Source organism: Balaenoptera borealis (genome assembly GCF_965194805.1).
Source record: "Balaenoptera borealis genome assembly, chromosome: 20".
Lineage (NCBI taxonomy): Eukaryota > Metazoa > Chordata > Mammalia > Artiodactyla > Balaenopteridae > Balaenoptera > Balaenoptera borealis.
In genome coordinates, this window is record NC_138879.1 from 20,490,349 (window position 1) to 20,509,892 (window position 19,544).

Here is a 19,544-nt window from a genome sequence, read left to right on the forward strand (position 1 = left end):
CGGATTCCAGGCACCCCGAGGGGAGGCGTTTGGCGGAGCGTTGCAAGAGTGCAGAAGGCTGTGTGTGCAGAATTGGGAAAGGAAAAACATGGTGTGAATGAATATGCACGTAAGGCCGCGTGGACCAGCCCTAAGCACTCGCTAACGCGGAGAAGCCCCTGTCCAAGCTTTCGGGCCAAGTCAGTTCTGGGAGCCCGACTGTTGGGGACATTCTGAGATGAGAAAGATGATGGAAGCGCTATAGAAAGGGCTCTCTGGAGGCTACTGGGTGGGATCACAGGGAGAGCTCTTGCTACTGCCCAGCCGTAAACCGGGACCCTCCGCCATTGGCTCAACCCCAACCTCCGCCCCTGCCCCTGCCTCTCTCCATCCCCAACCAGAACCGGCTCTTGTCTCTGATGCCAAATACTGAGCCAGACCACTTCTGCCTTGTCGCTCCCCATACATCCATAAATGCGGATTGGAACCACTTCTGTTTGTCCCCACTTTGCCCTTCCTATGGATCAGGACTATTTCTATTTTTTCTGCTCCCCTCAGTATGGATTAGGACCACTTCTGCTTCTGCCCGCCCCCGACCCCCCAACACAGACCAGCATCTCCTCTGCTTCTGCATCCCACCCCCAGGGACACTACTCGGAACCTGTATGGAATCAAAGCTCTCCCTATAGACAGCTGTGGGCCTCGTTGCTATGACACCAGCCAACACCCATCATACTCTGGAGCCTGAGCTGGAGAATCGACCTGGCAACCTGTCTGGGACAACCTGCCACAAAGCTGCCCATATCTGGTCACCAGGGTGCCTCTAACATCCATAATACCCACCCCTGCAGTGATCATCAGAGAAGTGAAAGCTAAGAAAGAAGAGAGACCTTAGGAGAGCAAAGGGGATGGGGCAGAGCGGAATTCCTAGCAGGTTCTTGGCTGGTGACAAGGGCTTCCTCCAGACCCTGCTGTACCTAGCTTGCAACAGGTAGAGGATCGGTTAATGCAGGATTGGTGGGGAGTCCCATGGGCCACCTTTCCAGGACTGGAGGTGGACCTGAGTCAGGGCCCTTCCCACATACCGTGTCTGAATCTGTGGCTTTGACCAGGTTGGGGGGAGGGTGGGTGTAATGGGCCCATAGTGACTCATTAAGGTTTCTGCCTCATCTCTGGGGCCTCTGGTGGCGTGAACATGGTGCCAAGTGGATTGGTTGGCACCTTTGCCCTCCTAGAGACAGCAACAGGGCCCTGGGGTACTGTGGGGGAGTGACTATCGTGTAGGTTCCTCCAAAGCCCTGGGGCTATCAGACCAACCTCCAGAAACAGCCAGAGCCAAAAACTACAAAAATAAAGAGTTTATTTCCTATCCAAAAGTGAGCCCAGGGTGTTGGGTGGTAAAGGAGAGCTGGAGACCGGGGTGAATTTTCAAGAAGTCAGGGCCCTGAGTGAGACCATATTGGAAGGGGGAGAACAGGCGTGGCTGAGGTCTGGGGGAGGGAGAGGGGGAGTAGTGCTGCTGGGACTGTTTCAAGTTGCTGGCAGCAGAAGAGACCACTTTCAGTGTCGGCCTGCAGAGAGACAGAAACAAAGATGTTGACAGGCCCAGGCCCAGGGGTAGAAATAGACACTACTGGGCCCAAAAGGCACCCACTGGGGTAAAGGAACCTGGGAGCACACTCTAAGGCAGGGATTGCAAACTGAGATACCCATAGAGACCAGATAAAGAATTCAAATGAGGGAAGCTAGCTGGGTGTCAGGAGATGATCAAGGAATGTGGGGACTGCAAAGAAGTGGAGAGTGCAGGTCTCATCCAAAGAGGACAGTGGCCACCCAACACCAGCTGATTATTGCCAGGTGCGGCATTGGCCCAGGGTCGCCAGATCTCCCGAATTTGTTTAGAGAAGCTGGAATATCTGGACTTCTGTGTGAACTCTCCTGATTTTCAATGTGACAACTCATTCATATTTTGAAAAAAATGCTGTGACAGTCAAAGAATACATATGTGGGGTCATCGGTTCATTTCCTATGTGAGCTGTGGGGTAAGGTGAGCCCCTCCAGCTTGGGCTGATGGTAGGAGGCCTAAGAAGTCTTGGGTTACTCAAATGTTAGCCAGGGGACTTCCCTGGTGGTCCAGTGGACTTCCCTGGTGGTCCAGTGGTTAGGACTGGGAGCTTTCACTGCTGAGGGCCCAGGGTTCGATCCCTGGTTGGGGAACTAAGGTCCCACAAGCCGCACGGCGCAGCAAAAAAAAAAAAAAAAAATGCCAGCCAGGATTTCAAACCTACCCCTCTCGAAGCAACATTGCTTTCAAAGTCTCCAGCAGAGACCTGGGGGCTGGGACAAAAGACCTCATGGTATCACTAAGCTACCTCCGCACTGGAATCTGCAATCCATCCCTCTTGCTGTAGACACCAAGATCCTGCCTGCTCTTGCCTTAGTCTTCATTTCCCAGGCTGGATCTGGGGGCTTTTCCCTTCCCCTCTCTGCTCCCCCATCTCTACCTGCCTCCAGGTCCTGGGGAGAAAGCCAGACATCTCATCTGCCCAGCTCAGTGGGCACTGCGGTCCATCTCATGCCTGTTGGGTTCCACGGCCTCAGGTGGCTCCCCTCACAGAGGAGAATAGAGGAGGGTTTGGAAAAGGCAAAGGGTCAGAAGTGACCAGGCTTTGTTAAAAAGGTCAGAGAATCCAGAGCCAACCAGACCATCTGGTGGCTTCTAACCCAAGGCAGGAGGCCAAGGGGCCCAGCCCCTCCCTGGATGGCAGGCGTCAGTGCCCACCCCAAACAGGCCTGGGCCCGTGGCCAGGGTCAGTGGAACGTGTCTGACCTGGACCGGAAGCTGTGCCTCATGAGGCTTGAGTTCGGAGGTAAGGCCTCTGGCACTGGGGAGGGTCCCAGAGGGTCAGGCTCTGAGGGGTAAGGGGACAGCATGGAGGGTCTCAGGTCGGGGGGGGCAGCCCCCATCTCTGCTGTCCCCACACTGGCTGGGTAGTGGACCTCAGCGAGGGTAGTATCCTGGAGGCCAGGCAGTGGTCTGGACAAACAGGGAGAGATGCATGGAGGCCTCTGAGGTGTGCAGGGAGGATCTGGGGTCCAAGCCGAGACTGCTGGGTGGCCTGGGGGACCCAGCCTGGCCTGTAGCAGGTCCATCATGTGTCGAAGCTCCTGGCTAAGCTGAGACACTTCCCGGTTGAGACGGGAGATCTGTTGAAAACACATCAAATTGTCTCCCAGGTGCCATAACAATCACCACCCTCCTAGGTGCACTCCCTTCTACAGTTTACAAAGCTCTTTCATACCCACTCTCTGCTCATGGCCACCCTGAGAAGAAGACAGGACAGGGCTTATTTTCATCTAGATGTAAATACCCCAGCCTCTTTCCAAAAAGGATTTGGGACGACAGCTATTGCTACTCCCCGCCACACACACTTTGACAAGATGTAGAAAAAAGTGCTCAAAGAGGTCGCACAGCTGCGAAGTGACAGATGCAGGCTTACTCTCAGGTGATACATCACATGAGCTCAAGTGTCTATTCAGCGTTTTTCAAATTTCAGGGAGTACAGAATCAACTGAAAAACTTGTCAAAATGCCAATCTCTGGGCCCCACCCCAGACATTCCAGATTGGGTGAAGCCCCGGAGTCTGCATTTTAACATGTTCTCTGGGTACTGCTGGACACCCAAGTTGGGGAACCACTGGTCTAGAAGAACCGCATGCGGAAGCAGGGCTGACCTTGAATCCTGCGGAACCGGGGCTGGCTCCGCCCCCAGCCTCAGGGCCTGCCCCAGCCCAGGTGCGCCCTGTGGGATGCCTGCTGTTTATCAGAACCCAGGCGAGCACTCCCGAGGGCTCAAGGGCTCAACCTGGCTGCTTTGTGGACGCAGCTCTGACATCCCTGAGGGGGAGGCAGAGGCACAGCTTGGGCAAACAGGATCAGGGCTCTTTCTGACCAGGATTCAGACCTGAGGGTCCAGGTCCCCTGGGGTTGAGGGCCTGCTCAGCCTCCCTGGCCTCTGCCCCACTCGTCAAGGGAGGGGGCCGGAAAGGACTGGAGCATGTGACTTGGTGGGGGGAGGGTCCCTGCAGGAGCAAATCCCATGGCGGTGGAGGGAGGAGAGGCCCTCTTTTCCGGCTGGACCACCTGAGCCAGCTGGAAGGAGGGGAAGTAGCTGTCCCTGAGTACTTACAGTGTGCCAGGGACTGGGCCAGGCATGTATGCGCCCTCATCTCATCCTCACAACAACTCTGGGAAGAACGTATTGATTTCCCCATTTTCAGATGAGGAAGTTGAAGTTCAGAGTGATTGTGGGACTTGCCCAAGGTCTCCCAGCTAGTGTGAATATCCAAATTCAGGACTCTGGCTCTAAACCCTTTGAAATGCTCCTATAGTAAGCACATCTCTGATCCCAAGGTTGGAGGGGAGGGGCCAGCCCCAACCCACCTCCTGGTTCAGCCTGCAGACCTTTTCCTTCACCTCCTCGGCCTCAGTGGCCACTTCCCGGCTGGGCATGGTCCCTGCAGACGGAGTGGGGAGAAGGGATGCTGGGTGAGTACAGGGAGCTTGAGTCCACAGCCTGGGCTGGGTCCTCCACTGGGCAGGCAGAGGGCAAGGGGAGAGGACGTTCTGGGGTCAGGATGCTGGGAAACCCAAGCTCTTCAGGATGGTTTCGCGGCCCTATCACTTCCCCAGCCCCTCCCCACCCCACCCCACAGAGAAGCATGGAGCTTCTCTTTGGTATCTGTTTTGTTTTTGTTTTTTTTTAGGCCGCACCCGTGTGGCACGCGGGATCTTAGTTCCCTGACCGGGATTGAACCCGTGGCCCCTGCATTGGAAGCGCGGAGTCTTAACCACTGGACTGCCAGGGAAGTCCCTTCTCTTCGGTGTCTGAACACAACTGCTCTCCTGGTCATACCTCTATACCTTTCACCAACCGCCTTGCTCCTCCCCTCAAACTCCTGCCCACCCTTTAAGACCCACCTCTAGTGTCCCCTCCTCTAGGAGGGAGGGTTAGAGGCTCCCTCCTCTCCCACCTCAGAGCCCTGTTCTTTGTCTCGGTCACGGCACTTAGCACCCTGTTCTGGAATCGTTTATCTGAGTACACAGGTGTCTCCCCCACTAGACTGGAAGCTCGCTAAGAGTGTGGACCAGGTCTGGGTCATCTGTGTGTTCCTAGCACAGCACCTGGCAGCTGGTAAGCCCTTACTACATGTGGGATGGATGGATGGACGGCCGACGAATGGGTGACTGTGAGTTGAAGTCCACTGCTGGCCCTTACCTGTAGGAGGCGCCTGTGAGTGAGGCCTAGGGTGCTCAGGCCTCCTGCTGAACCGGAACGTAGGGGCCTCTGCTGTGCTGCCAGAGTCCTCAATGCCATCCACTATCCTGGGACGGAGGCAGTGGTCATCAGTCCCACAGGGAGAGGGTAAGGGCCAGAGCAGAGCAGGCAGAGGGTGAAAGGGGCTGCGGTGCCAGGGAGCTGGGGAGGAGCAGCCGTCAAAGAGGAGTGGGGTTGCAAGCTGTGGTGGATGAGGAAGGGCGGGGTGGGCAGATAGGGAGGAGCACTGGTCAGAATGCTGGGGACGGAGCCCAGAGAAGGTTCTGGAAGCCAGCAGGGGTATAGGGAAGGCAGGGGAGGCTGGCGTCTCACCGGGGACTGAGGTCCGGAGGTCCAAAGGTTCCCAGTGGGGGAATGAGAAGCTGGGGGGGCTTCCAGGCAGCAGAACCCCTGGGGAGGCCATGAGGGGAGGGGCTGTGGCCCCGGCCAGCCAGGGCAGGGGAGGGGGTTGGGGACAAGGAAGGAGAGGAGACAAGGGCTGAGAATGGGGGCAGCTCCTCCCCCAAAAGGCTGACCAGGGAGCCCCGGGGCCGTGCTGGGCTGAGGTTGGGCAGCAGGAGGGACCGCCGGGGCCTGGGACCACCTCCAGGCTCGGCCCCAGCCTCAGCCTCTGTGACGGATGGCTGGGTCTTGTCTGAGGAGGAGCCCAGGCTCTCCGAGCGGGGCTGTGGGCAGAGGGGGCAGCTGATGTCACAGGGCAGTGACCAACAGGCGCCTTCAGTAAGCAGCAGCCTTCACTGGCGGTTGCTGCTCCCCACCCCCTCTCCCTTCACCCTGCAGCACAGCAGCCAAGGAAAGGCGCCCCCCACTCCCGTCTTCTCCCATGCAACCTCAACCCCACCCAGGAAGGGTGCGTTACCTGGGAGAGGCGAGGGGATCGGGAAAAGCGGCAGAGGCCCTGCAGGAACACGGGCGGGGGGGGGGGGGGGCGGGTTCAGGCTGACTCACACCTCCCCGCTCCCCCGGTGCAGCACCTCCTAGTCCCACCCATCAGTGTCGTGGGGTTTGAGAATGTGGGGCCTCTTTGTGGAATTGAGTCAGAGATACCCCCAACTCCGACTCAGAGAAATCCTGAGTGGCAACATAAGTCTGAAAAGCAGTAAAAGACCAAGGTCTAAGGTGTAAATGACAGACTTGGCCCAGAGCCTAAACCAAAACGGGCCCAGGAAACATTTGGTGAGTGGAGAAGAGGAAGCCCCAGGGGATGAGGCCCAGTCCAGAGAGGGAGGGAATTGATGGAGGAGGAGCACACGAAGTGGGGGGGGGTGGGTCCTTTGAGGAGTCTGGAGTGAGGCGGAAGCGGGGCCAACAGGAGATGGGTCAGCAGAGTTGGAAGTAGACGTGGTGAGAGATGGTCCATGGGGTTGGATAATGGCCAATGGAGTAGGGTCAGTGGGTTGGAAGATGTTAAGCATGGAAGGGGCAATGGAAGGGGGTGGCTGGAGTTGAGAGGTGATGTTTTCAGGGTGGAAGGAATTCATGAAGCTCTCTCTGGGGCTGGGGGGTGGTCTACTTTGAAGGAGGCGACCTCGGAGGAGGTGGAGGCCATAGGGAGTCTACATACATTGGTGTCAGAGCCCTGGCGCAGGTTGAAGGTGAGGTCCCGGGGCAGGCCAGCCCTGAAGGCAGCCCCATACTCAGGATAGAGCCTCAGGACTTCAGCCAGCCCTCGGCTGCTCAGCTGCTGCAGGCCACAGTAGGTCAGTGCCTTCACGTCGGCGCTGGTCTTCAGCACGCAGCTTGAAGCTGACCCAGGCTCCTGCCCTGCCTCAGGGATATCTGCCCCAATCAGGTCTCCTTTTCCTGTGGGTAAGAGACGGGGACAGTCAGCTGGGGCAGAGGGACCAAGAGGATATTAGTGGATATGAGGGATGGTCAATGTGTTTGAAGGATGGCTGAAGGGGGGGTCAATCGATGGGATTGGTGGAAATAACGGAGTCGGCAGAAGGTCAGTGGAGAATGACTGGTGAAGTTGGGAGACAGTCAATTGGGGATGTCAGTAAAGCTAGAGAAATGATCGATGGAATTGGATGATCAATAAAGAATGGCCAGGGACTTCCCTGGTGGTCCAGTGGTAAAGAATCCGCCTTGAAAGGCAGGGGACATGGGTTCGATCCCTGGTCAGGGAACTAAGATCCCACATGCCACGGGGCAACTAAGCCTGCATGCCACAACTACTGAGCTCACACACCTCAACTAGAGCCTGCATGCTGCAAACTACAGAGCCCATGCGCCACAACTACAGAAGAGAAAACCCACACACCACAGCTAGAGAGAAGCCCGCGCGCTGCCACGAAAGATCCCAAAGGCCTCAGTGAAGATCCCACATGCTGCAACTAAGACCCGACGCAGCCAAAAATAAATAAAATAAATAAATAATAAATTAATTTTTAAAAATAAATAAATAAAAATAAAAAAAATAAAGAATGGTCAGAAGGGTCAGTTAAAGGGTAGAGGTCAATGGAGTTGAGGGTCGATGGAAAAGGGTCAGTGGATTTGGGAGATGGTGCAATGGGAAAGGATCAATTGACTTGGGGGACAGTCACTGGGGAAGGGTTGGTGGGTTCAGGGGTGGCCAATGGGATTAGGGGAGAGCCCAAGGGGTATGGTCTAAAGGGGATGGTGGTAGGGAGCCAGGACCAAGAGAGAGTACCCAGTCCCTAGATTCCTGGCCACTCCCAAGGCCTCTGGGGGAAGATTTTGGGGTAGGTAGAGGGTGGTGGTGGGATCCTCACCCAGGATGGCCAGCACCATGTTGTCCCGGAGCACCTCCAGTGAGCCGGAGCAGACATAGTAGTGCGCCTGCAGGGCGTCCCCGCGGCGCAACAGGTACTCGCCCGGAGCGCAGAACGAGGTCTTGATGTGCAGGGAGAGGGCCCGCAGGCAGCCCCTGCTCGCTGCTCCAAACAGTGGCAGCTGCAGGATCTCCCGATTCAGGTGCATAGCAATGTCAGCTCTCAGCTCGTCTGGGAAGTCACGCAGTAACTGCATAAGGGGCATAAGTATTTCTGGCCATCCCCCTGAAGCTGCTACTTGAGCTCTACAGATGTGCTGAGCTGTCTCCAAGGACAGAGCTCAAGTTACCCATTTCTGACCTTCAGGAAGACTTCTGTGTGTCTCACCTCAATTTGACTTGTGTGTGGATCTCCCAACCCAAGTCCCGGGGCAGAGACTAGGTCTTCTCCTGTCTGTCCACTGCTCACGGCTACACACACTGGTCACGCACACATCCTGGTTACTCAACCCCACGTATGCAAGGACCATCCCTGGTGGATCAGCCTTCAACTGGAAGTCAGGAGACTAGAAATCAGCTGTGCATAAATCCCTGTGGACTTTGGGCAATCCATTTCCTCTCTCTGGGCCTCAGTATCCCCATCTGTAAAACGCAGGGTTACACTAGACCTTGAATTTTACCACTGACCTCCCAGGGGCCAAACTTAATGTTCATGGTTCGGTTCCATCCTCGTCTTATGGAGCCCCTCGGCCACTCTGGCTTGCTTACCTCTCCCTCTTGTCCCCCTTTCTTCCCCAGGCTCTTCCTCAGCTATCTTCTCACTGTCCACACTCTCCCTGTATCCTGGCAACCAGCCAGGACTTCTACCTCCCTGTGAGCCCGGAGCCCTATCTCTGGGTCCAGACCTGTATTTTCAACTACCCACGGGGCAACCTCCACCTGGATCCCCCTAGGCAACACACCCTCATCATGGCCCAACTCTGGACTCTCACTTTCACCCCTAAGTCCAATCTTCCTCCTGTAATGCCTCCATCCCACCCTTGGCCAAAACCAGAAACCTGGGAATCACTTTGAGCTCCTTTCCTGCAACCAGCGCATCACTAAGTCCCAAGGCTCCTGCTCTCAGAAATACCTCCTGGGGCTTCCCTGGTGGCGCAGTGGTTGAGAATCCGCCTGCCAATGCAGGGGACACAGGTTCGAGCCCTGGTCTGGGAAGATCCCACATGCCACGGAGCAACTGGGCCCGTGAGCCACAACTACTGAGCCTGCGCGTCTGGAGCCTGTGCTCCGCAACAAGAGAGGCCGCGACAGTAAGAGGCCCGCGCACCGCGATGAAGAGTGGCCCCTGCTCGCCGCAACTAGAGAAAGCCCTCGCACAGAAATGAAGACCCAACGCAGCCAAAAATAAATAAATAAATAAATAATTTAAAAAAAAAAAGAAAATAAACTTGTTTAAAAAAAAAAAAAAAAGAAATACCTCCTGGATCTGCAGGCCACTCCCCAGCCTAAAAATGTGGCAGGATAAAATCTACATCCAAGGCCATCCATGAGCTGGGCCTGCCCACCTCCCCAGCCTGGTCTCTTCACTCCTCTGTCCCTCATCCCTCCACAGCGCTCACACACCCCTTCCTGAAGGCTCACTGAACTACTTCCAGTTCCCTGAACTCACCCTGCTCTTTTGCGTCAGTATTTCCAGACCTGTGTTCCTAATGCTCTTTCTGCCTGGAATGGCCTTCTGGCCCCAGGCCACTTTTCTTCTTGTCCTTCACGATGTCCCCTCTTCTGCGACACCTTCCCTGCCTCCTCTAGGCCCAGACACAGTGAGGGCCCCACTGCACCAACTCCCTCCAGTACAGTCCCATTCACAGCTTAACTATTTGTTTACCCGTCTGCCTCCCTCACCAGACTGGTGCCTTCCTGAGGGCAAGGGCTGGGGGTAATCGTTCCCCAACCCCCTGTGTCCAGCACAGAGACTGGCCGGAAGCAGGTGCTCGAAAATGGTGGCTGAAGGGAGCATGGCATTAGCCGTGTGTAAAGGAAAAGGGATGTGGATTCCGGTGGGTGCGTGTGCCCTTGTGAACAGCACCTCGTCTCCCCGCACCCCATTTGCCTCCAGCCCAAACGCTGAGAGGCAGCGACCCCTTTCCCACTGCACCTCCGCGCGCCGGGTACCACTGGGAGCCCCGCGCGCTACCTCGTTGGCGTCGATGCCGCTGTTGACTGTCCACGTGGTCTGGAAGTACTCGAGCATGCGCTGCTTGAGCGGCCGGGGCAGGCGGTGCACACGGATGAAGTCCTTGAGCTCCTTCATGCGGCTGTGGTAGAGCGAGCGGCGCGAGTACATGCGCTGGATGATGGCCGTCACGTTCCCGAACACCACTGCGTGCATCAGCGCTGCGGTGCACAGCGGGCAGTCAGGGGCGGCCACCCCTCCGGCCTCCTCCCCCCGCAACGCCCCCTGCCCTGCCCTGGATGGGTCTCTGGATTCCCGGGGGAGGGGCAGGTGAACCAGTGGGCTCCTGCGTGCCTAGGTGCTGGGTTGGGGCGGGGAATAGAGGGTGGTCCTGAGAGGGGTCAGACTCGATGCTCCTCTCATGCCCGCCCGCCCCATGAAGTCATGAACTTGGGCTTCCCATTCCTTTTGCAAGAGACCCTCCTGTTTGTGGCATCATCCCCCCAGGGCCAGCACGTAGCAGGTGCTGAGCAAACACCTATGAATAAATGCACGAGTGTCTGGTCGTGGGTGGACACCTTGCCTTCCCTGGGCCTCAGTTTCCCCACCCGCACGCTGGGCTTAGCAGGGCCACCCCGGGGGCTTGGCAGGCCCGGCCTCACCGCCTATGAGCATCGTGCAGATGGAGAAGATCTTCTCGGCGTCAGTGTTGGCGCACACGTTGCCGAAGCCCACGCTCGTGAGGCTGCTCAGCGTGAAGTAGAGTGCAGCGATGTAGGCGCTGCGCCGCGACGGGCCACCCGCAGAGCCGTTGACATAGGGCACCTCCAGCCGCTTGCCCAGCTCGTGCAACCAGCCTAGGGGGTGGAGGGATGCAAGAAGCCCCGGCTGCGCGAGCAGTGGAGAATGGGGTTTCCTTGAGCTGCCTTCACTTGACCTTGGTCGAGTATTCACAGAGGCGAGGGGAGGTTTGCACAGGAAATGTGAGGAGCAGCCCGTGCCCGGGCCTCCCCACGGTGAAGTGGTTACCGTTGCAGTTCAAGGCTACCAACTCCCTACACGGCTGACTGTTTAGGGGCCCCTTCCAGTCCCTAATAGTTTAAGTGCTTCCTGTGTACAGCATGCTGGGACTTGACCCAAACATGCTCCCTGTGCTGGTGGAACTTAACAGTCTGGAGGGGAAAGACATGAAATAAATCATTACAGGTGGAAAGCAGCTACTAAAAAGGAAGTATGTCTTCGGAATCATAATGGGTTAGGGAGAGCCAACCCAGTTTGGTGGGGGGTATGGTTCCTGAAGGGCTCCCTTAAGACAGAGCATTTTAGTTGAGACCACAAGGATAGAAAAGTCACTTAGGAAGAAGGGAGGGAAGACAAAAGGGAGAGGATTCCAGAGACGAAAACACGTTCAAGGCCCAAAGTGAGAAAGCAGTACATCCTGGGTGCTGGAGGGAGGCCAGGGTGGCAGCAGCACAGGGGGCCTGGGAGGAAGGGAAGTCAGGTAGGGGTAGAGAGGGCTGCAGGACCACGTACGGTGTGGACTGAGCGTGGACTTTATTTTGAGGGCGGTGGGGAGCCACCAAATGAGTCCCGTCAGGGGTCTCTGCCCAAAACACCTTCCCCACCTTCAGAGTGTTTCCCATACTGTATTTTGATTGCCTGTCATCGGTCTTGCTCCCCTGCTATGCTGTGAGTCCCCCCAAGGCAGAGCCCATGGCTTCAAATCAGCATTCCCAAGCCTGATCCGGCAAGGAGCTCATGCATGTTTATCGGATGAGTGGAGGAATGTGGGGTAGGGGTGGGGGTCCTGGTGGAGGTGTCAGCTTGGGGGTCTGCGTGGACAGGGCAGGTGGAGGGGCGGTCAGTGAAAGCCTGGGGTCAATGGCTCACCGATGTCCCAGAGCAGCGGGTCGTTGGCCTGCATCTCCCGGCGCCCGATGACATACCAGACGCAGGCCATCCAGTGGGCAAGGAGCGCAAAGATGGACATGAGCAGCGTGAGAACCACGGCGCTGCACTGCGAGTACCGCTCCAGCTTCTGCAGCAGCCGTAGCAGCCGCAGCAGCCTCACTGTCTTCAGCAGGTGCACCAGCGACGTCTGCGGGAGTGAGGGCGGCGGGGCAGACTGTCAGCAGGCCCCCCACGTCCCTTGCCAGCGCCTTGCCACCAGATGCCCCGGAGCTAGGGGAAGCTGCCCCAGGAAAAGTATCCCTGCTGTGCTGAGAAGGTGAGCAGGAAATGCAGGGGGGAGAGGATAACACTGAAACTAATGATGGCTAACAGTAAGAATTACGTGTGCCAGGCACCGGGCTAAGTATTTGTAATCCTCATTAAAAAAGTATGCCTTCAGTCCAATTACCATCATCATTCCCAGTTTGCAGAGGAGCAAACTAAGGTTCAGAGAGGCTACTGACTTGCTCGAGGTCACAGACCAAGGAAATGATGGAGCTGGGACTCAAATCTGAGATGACACCAAAGTCCGTTTTGTGCTCTACTGCCTCTTAGCACCTCAGCTGGTGAAAGGGCAAGTCTGGGTCAGAGGCGGGGCAACAGACAGAAATTTCTCTGGCCCTTGCTCAAAGTCCCCAGTGTCCTAGGTACAATCAGCTGTGGACAGGGGAAGGTTTAGGGACCTCGCCCCTTGTGGGTCAGCTGCAGATGAGAGGGTCACACCGAAATGCTGAGGGAAGGAGAGCAGGGATGAGGGTGCTTGGGCTGTGAGGTCTCAGCCCTTGTGGGGTTCAGTGACAGTTGATGGAGCCAGTGGCACCTAGGAAGGGTCCTGTAAACGTTAGCTAACGTTACCACTCTGACTGTTTTCGTTGTGCTTTGATTAGCCTTCCAGTCTTAGATGATGAGCAGGTGGGGGCTTATCTTCTTGCTACTCTGGGTGGGGCAGCTTGGAGGCTAGGGCTGGGGGCTCTGGGGCAGCGTCTGGGGATCTCGGTATGAAGGCCCTTCACTGTCCTTTCAGGGGCCTCCAGCAGCATCCCCCATAGCCCTGGCCCTACACAGCTCCTGAGTCACTGCCTGCCATTTTCTCTAATTTTAGGCAAGGGAGTTGGAGAGGAGGTGGCTTTGATTCCCCCACATGGACACTCTCCAGGGCTTAACGCCTGCCCCCAGCTTCCAGAGCTCCTGACTCCAACCTTGAGTTCTTCAAGGCTTCCCTTTGTCACCTGCCCCTGGGCCCCGCTCCCTTGGGGCCCTCCTCTCATTCTCCTTGGACCAGAATGTCTCAGGCCTGGCCGCTTCAAGCCCACAGCTCTGCCGGTGCCTACTTATCATCCATCTTTGCTCTGCCTCGCTCCAGCCCCAGATTGCTCCTCCTCTCCCCTCATGCCAGGCCATCCGCTCAGGTACCCTGGTTTCCCGGGAAGCAGGGTAGCGTGTTGGAAAGAATACCAGACCAGGAGTCTAGAGACCTGGTTCCAGTCTCCTGCCTGCCACTGCTAGCTGTGTGACCTTCAACAAGCCACTCAACCTCTCTGAGCCTCTGCATCTGCCTCTGAGAAAAAGAGATACGAGAATCTGCCCTGAAGGGTTACTGTGAGGTTCATATGTGATGATGTGTGAAAGAACTTAGTAAACTGTAAAGTGGTCCTGAAAGTACCAGAGGAGGGGGGACTGCCTGGTGGGCACAAAAACCGGGGGCGGGGGGTGCACTCAGGGGAGGGGTGGGGAGCCCTGCTTGGAATGGCTGGAGCCTCAGGGCAGACACACCTACATGCACGTGTGTGGGAGCGTGCACACACGTGTACACAGCCAGGAGAAGAGGCCCACAGCCCGTTGGCGGCTAGTTAAATCCGGCTGCGTGTAGGTGGTTTCCCGCTATAGCTGAGGGTGGCAGGGAGAGGAGCACACAGGGAAACTGCTCCCCACCTCCCCACTCAGCAACCAAGGGGGTCTGGGGACACGGGGTGGGACTCCCTCTCCCTGGGCCAGAGAAGACCTAGTATCTGCCAGCTGGGTTCAGAGCTGACCACCTAGGGCGCCTCCAGGCAGTCCCCAGGGAGCTGGGAGGATGCAGGTCCTGGGACTCCCCGCCTCCAAATCCGCCCCGCAGCCTCTACCTCCCTGTCTTGGCTTACTATGCTCCCCCCAGATGCTCCCTCTTCTTGTCTCCTGCCCGCCAGGTCCTAGTCTGTCTAAGGTCTAGCTCTGCTCTCACCTGTTCCCACAGGAACCCTTCCCAGACCACCCTAGCCTCTGCCCAACTGCCATGCTTTGGCTTCCTAGGCACTGGCCAGATTTCAGCTCATTTTTGCGGGAGCCCACGTTCCAGCCTGGAACTCCAAGGTCAGCTAGCTCCGTGCCCAGCCCCCACGCAGCAATACCTTGGGCCCATCTTGCACTCCATTCAACTCTTCTGTTCCTGCTGTCCCCACCAGCTTAGCTACCGAGAGGCTGAATTCTTATCACTTTTCTCCACAGTGACCATGCCACACACAGTGCTTTGCAGACAGCTAAATGCTCATCCTTTGTTTGTTAAATAGAAATGTGAAAAGTGCCACTCATTTGGCTTCAGACCAATGCCGCCTTGGTAGCCCTACTTAGCTTTTCATTTGTCTCAGCTTCCCTCAGAGATTGTGAGCTGAGCTCCCCAAGAGCACAGACCCTCTCGGACCCTTCTCAGCTTCTAGCGCTGGGCTCTGCCCATCACAGATGCCTGACAAATATTCGCAGATGACTGAGTCTGGGACTGAGGTGGGTCCCTTAATGGGAGATGCTGTGCTGAAGTTGGGCAGCTAGGCTGCAAGGTGGGACAGGGATCACTTACCACGGTGATGTTGAAGACGTAAAGCAGGTCAAAAGGCAGAGCAGCAATAAGGTCAACAAAGAACCAGGTGGCCAGATAGTGGAGGCCAATGGAACGAGGAGCAGAGACCACTTGGCCGGACTGGGACACATAGGTGGTGCGGAAGTTCAGGATGATATCTGGGGGTGCAATAGGCTGTTACTAGGGGGCCTTGGCCAAGGGCAAGAGACTCAGAATGGAGTTGGACGCAGGAATGGGGAAGATGCATTGGGCTTCAGGCTGGTCCTTAGGGAGGAGAGGTCTAAAGGCTGAAGTCTCCAGGGGTCAGGGATCAGGGCTCACGGACCATGAGGACTAAAAGACCCAGAAATGGGTAGGCTCTGACTGCCTGGGTCCTGCAGGCCCAGGATGGAGTGAGGCTTGGATGAGTGGGTCCCTCCAGCCCACCAGCCAGGGTACGTGGGGCAGAGCGTCTAACCGAGGATGAAGAGCATCTCCACGGCAATGTCGCTGACAAGGGTGTGTCGGGAAGTGATGGGGGTGTCGTCATCATCCGAGAAGCAGACATTGTAGGGGACGGTGACCGCAACGTAGAAGGTGGCGAGGAGGATGAGGCCGTCCCAGATGGCCTTGGGCACGCTGTAGTGGAGGAGGAGGCAGCGGGACCCCCCCACGGAGGCCACCTTGTATTCGGGCACTGATGGCTTTGGCTCAAACACGTTCTAAGGGGAGAGGGGTGGCGGTTGGGGACACTTGGGGGAAAGAGGAGCCAAGGCTGGGGGGAGGGAGAGGTAAGGAATAGGGAAGGGGAGAGTGGGCACTGCAGGCGTGACCACGAGAGGAGGTAGAACGTGCAGGAGAGGGGGTCGGGGCTGGCACCTGACACTTCCTTCCTCTGCCAACTTACTGCTCAAGCCCCCTTTTGTATCAATCATGTTTTTTGGGGGGGGGCAGGTATTTGTAAGGATTGACCTTCACCCTGCTTGAGAAGGTGATTATGACAAGTCAGGCACAAGCCCTGGCTTGAGAGGTCACTAGCTTCTCCTTCAAGTTCCTCTTGGGTTCTAGGGGTGCAGCGGAGGATGAGTATACCCCAGGGATGAGGGGAGGATGGCATGGTGCACCCCATTCGCTGTAGCCATAATGCACTGCACAGACGGTTGGAGACCCCTGGCTTCATCAGGGTCTTAGGAGTGGTACACAGGGCTAGATGCCAGGCCCCCAGTGGGGGTTTTCTCCCTGGAACCACAGTTAGTGATTTCGTGCTCCCACCTTGTGACATCATCAGAGCAGGGTAATGGCAATCACAAGGAAGCAAGGGAGATGCGGATGGAAGGAGACGTGAGGGAACATGGGATAGAGCAGAGAGCCATACATGAGAAATGGGCGGACAGAGGAAAAAGCCTCTGAAGGGAGATCAGACAGACAGAGAAACAGGGACACAGTAACAAGGGTGCCTCAGAAACACGGCTGGAAGATGCTGGGGTGGAGATAGGACTCACATTGGTTTTCATGCCTCCCTGGCCCCGGCGGCCAAAGTGGCCAGTCAGTCGGTGTAGGACAGTATGGCTCTGCCTCCTGGTGGATCGAACTCTCGAGCTGGCTCCCCTCCTGCCAAGGGAGTTTTCTGTTGGGAAGAAGGGTACGGAGATAAGTGGGGGCACATACCATGAGGCTGAGTAGGGAGAGGTCTTCTGTGACCTTGGGCAAGGACTTCTGAGCATTCATGCCTTCTCCCCAGTCTTGCAGTTACCATGATTACTGTCGCTGTGGCCTCCTGGGGGGCCAAGTCCTGGGCCTCCACTCTGAGTGATGTCCTTGAAGGAAAAGAGGAAAAGTACAACCTCCCCCATCTCATTCTTGATGGGCATCATGTCCAGGAGGCACCAAAAGGCCGAGCCTGTAGGTGTGGAGAGATGGAGGGAGAGGGTGAGCAGCCCATGGCATTTCTTTCTCTTTCATCCCCCTTGGTTCCTGGGCATAGTCAAAGGGCTTGGCCAAGGTTTAGTGCTGGAAAGAAGCCCAGAGATTATGTCAGCTATCTCCTTCACCTTCCTGATGGGAGAACCACGGCCCAGAGAGGGTCAGGGACGCACTCAGTGTCACACAGTCAGCTTGTGGCAGTGTGGGGACCAGCACCCAGGCTTCCACTGTGCCAAGTGGACTCTGGCTTAAGGCCTGTGGTCTGGGCAGGACTGCAGGGCAGGCCAGGCCCCCTCACCATCCTTTCGGTAGAAGCAGATTTCAGCCCGGTGCTCCTGATGGCCCTCCAGGGCCTTGTGTAGCCTCTGCAGGGCTGGCTCGCTGGTCTCTGGACCGTAGAGGAAACGGCAGTTGCAGGTTTTCTGCATGACCTCAGTGCGGCCGTAGCCTGTGAGCTCACAGAAGCCGTCGGAGCAGTAGACAATGGGAAAGCCCCGTGGGCCCTGTGTGTTGGCCAGCAGGAAGTTGCTGTCTGTGGGAAGAAGAGGTCAAGGTCAGGTCAAGGCCAGGAGGAGAGCTCAGCTTCCAGGTGGGCCATACCTCCCCCAAGCTTTGGTCAGAGATCCCAGAGCCAGAAGCTTCCCAGGCTCCCATGTGATTCCTGGATCCCCCTTGGGATATTCTGAAATGAGAGTAAGAAGAGATAGAGCAAAAGGACAGGGACTTAAGGGTGGGAGAATTGGGAGAGGGACTACTAGGGGGTTGGAAAAGGAACCCCGAGAGGTCATGAGGTTCATCCTCCTGCCTTCAAGCTGGTGAGCTGTCACTGTAGGAGGCAGCACAGCATGGTAAGGGCATGGGCTCCAGCACCCACCTCTGCCACTTACTGGCTGTGTAACCTTGGGCAAGTTAATGAACTCTTCTGTGCCTCAGCTTCCTTATCTGAAAGGTGGGGGATAATATGTCTTCCTTGCATGGTTGGTGTGGGAGTTACATGAGTTACCTGGGAAGAACAAATCCTGGCACATAGTAAGTGTTACACTGAGAAGGTGAAATGATGCCCTGCATTCGCCCAGCTTTCAAAGTACATCCATAGCCACTATCCTATCATCCTATTAGAGAGTGAACAGGGCAGAGATTCTGGTGTTATCATGCCCATTTTATTGATAGGAAACCCAAAGGCAGAGATTATCCAAACTCACAAATCTCCTTTGTTGGGGGAGGAAGACAGTGATGGGTAGCATCCTTATTCCCTGCCTTTCAGGAAAGGTCCTCTTTTTAGCATCCCTTAGCTAATTTCAGAGGGTCTGTCCCAGTGCTCAAAGTCTGACAGGCTTGAGCAATGAAGGTGTGGCTCCAGCAACCCCAGCAACAGAACCTGAGCTGGCTCCCTCCAGCTCCAGTGGGCGGGAGGCCTCAGGGGGGCTCTGTGGGCCATCTAGGGACAGTCTCAGCTGAGGGAAGGGATCTGAGACACAACCAGTCCTGGGGCGCTAGGAGGGGTGAGTGTCTGGGGGTGGAGCGGCTGATGGGGATACTGCAGGTGCCTGGGAGGCGCTGGGCCCTGGGCAAGCAGCCTCCTTCTTCCATCCCAGGCCCGTTGCCTGGGTGATGGGCGCTATGGAAACAAGGGAGGTGTGTGTGGGGGCGGGGTGGGGAGGCGGGTAGGGCCCCGGCGGCTCGGTTTCCGCCCTCAGGTACCGCTCCCCCCATCCCAGCCAGGGTGTCCCAAGGGGGGCAAGGGGAGATCCTCTCAGTACCAAAGTAGGAAAAGGGAACGGCGGGAGAAGAGGCGGGTAAGGAGGATTGTGGCTGTCCAAGGTGCTGAACCTGGAACCCAAGCTGGGATGGGGGGGTAGGCAGTTCCCTGTGTCACACAGACCGCCCCCCTCTTCCTGCCTCACCTCCCTCAGACACAGAAGCTCTACGACTCGGGGGCGCGTGACCTCAATCCAAGCTAGGTCCTGCCGAAGTCTGATCTTTTCTCTCTCTTTTTCTTCTGAGGGAAGTGGATGCTGGAGTCGTCTGGGAGTAGACCCCAGAGCGTCTGCACATTTCGTCCCACCTCCGCGTCTTGGATACCCCCTCACACGCCTCCAGCAGAGCTCAGCCCGAGAGTGGGCGGCTCCCAAGGACTCTTCTCCGCTTTGCCGCACAAAGAGCCTTTCCTGCTTCCAGTCACACAACCCCAACCTTGGCCCCCCACACACTCTTGGTCCTCGCCCGCCTCCCCTCCCAGGGCGCTCCCAGTCCTGTTCCTTTACCGCGGCTTGGCTTTGGGAGTTCCTAGACCCTCAACTCCACTCTCTCTCCTCCCCTCGGGTCTCTCTCACCATATCCAGGAGACCCGCGCCAGCGCCGAAGGAGACTTGACCCCTAGCTCGAACCCCCAGCCTCAGCCTCCGGCCCACTCACGCGTGCGGTCGAAGCGGGTGGCGATGGTGTCCAGGAAGGTGTTCTGCGGGGCCAGTAACCCCTTCATGACCGGCATGGCCTCGGGGCGCGGGCTCGAGGCGCGGCGCTCGGGGGCGTTCAGCGCGGCCGGGCCGGAGGGGGCGCGCTGCCGGCGAGGCCGGGGCGCCCCATTCGCCCGCCTGCCTCCTCCCCTCCCTCTCGGCGCCGCCGCCGCCTCTCTGCT

The 19,544-nt window shown here is 57.1% G+C and overlaps 1 protein-coding gene across 2 annotated transcripts; it reads right to left on the reverse strand.

Annotated features, from left to right (window-relative positions):
- Positions 1 to 1,322: 1,322 nt before the first annotated feature.
- Positions 1,323 to 19,544, reverse strand: KCNH4 (potassium voltage-gated channel subfamily H member 4). 2 transcript variants are annotated; one of them, XM_082371340.1, is made up of 17 exons: positions 19,322 to 19,544; positions 17,205 to 17,438; positions 16,737 to 16,883; positions 16,486 to 16,610; positions 15,462 to 15,705; positions 15,005 to 15,162; positions 12,115 to 12,322; positions 10,887 to 11,081; positions 10,246 to 10,445; positions 8,053 to 8,302; positions 6,882 to 7,120; positions 6,177 to 6,215; positions 5,630 to 5,982; positions 5,258 to 5,364; positions 4,423 to 4,496; positions 2,488 to 3,186; positions 1,323 to 1,550 (listed from the first exon to the last, which is right to left on the reverse strand). In XM_082371340.1, exons 1-16 carry the CDS (start codon positions 19,395 to 19,397, stop codon positions 2,791 to 2,793), a joined length of 3,045 nt encoding a protein of 1,014 aa, XP_082227466.1. In that variant the 5' UTR covers positions 19,398 to 19,544; the 3' UTR covers positions 1,323 to 1,550; positions 2,488 to 2,790. The 2 variants fall into 2 exon arrangements, with proteins under 2 accessions (XP_082227466.1, XP_082227467.1); XM_082371341.1 differs by having other exon boundaries at positions 2,484 to 3,186.

Excerpts from the sequence above, each read along its gene's own strand:
- KCNH4 (XM_082371340.1), bottom strand. The coding sequence starts at position 19,397 with ATGCCGGTCATGAAGGGGTTACTGGCCCCGCAGAACACCTTCCTGGAC. Across the intron at positions 8,303-10,245 it reads GCGGCATCGACGCCAACGAG|TTACTGCGTGACTTCCCAGA; the intron begins GTAGCGCGCGGG and ends CCCCTTATGCAG. Across the intron at positions 7,121-8,052 it reads CATGGTGCTGGCCATCCTGG|GAAAAGGAGACCTGATTGGG; the intron begins GTGAGGATCCCA and ends TCTTACCCACAG.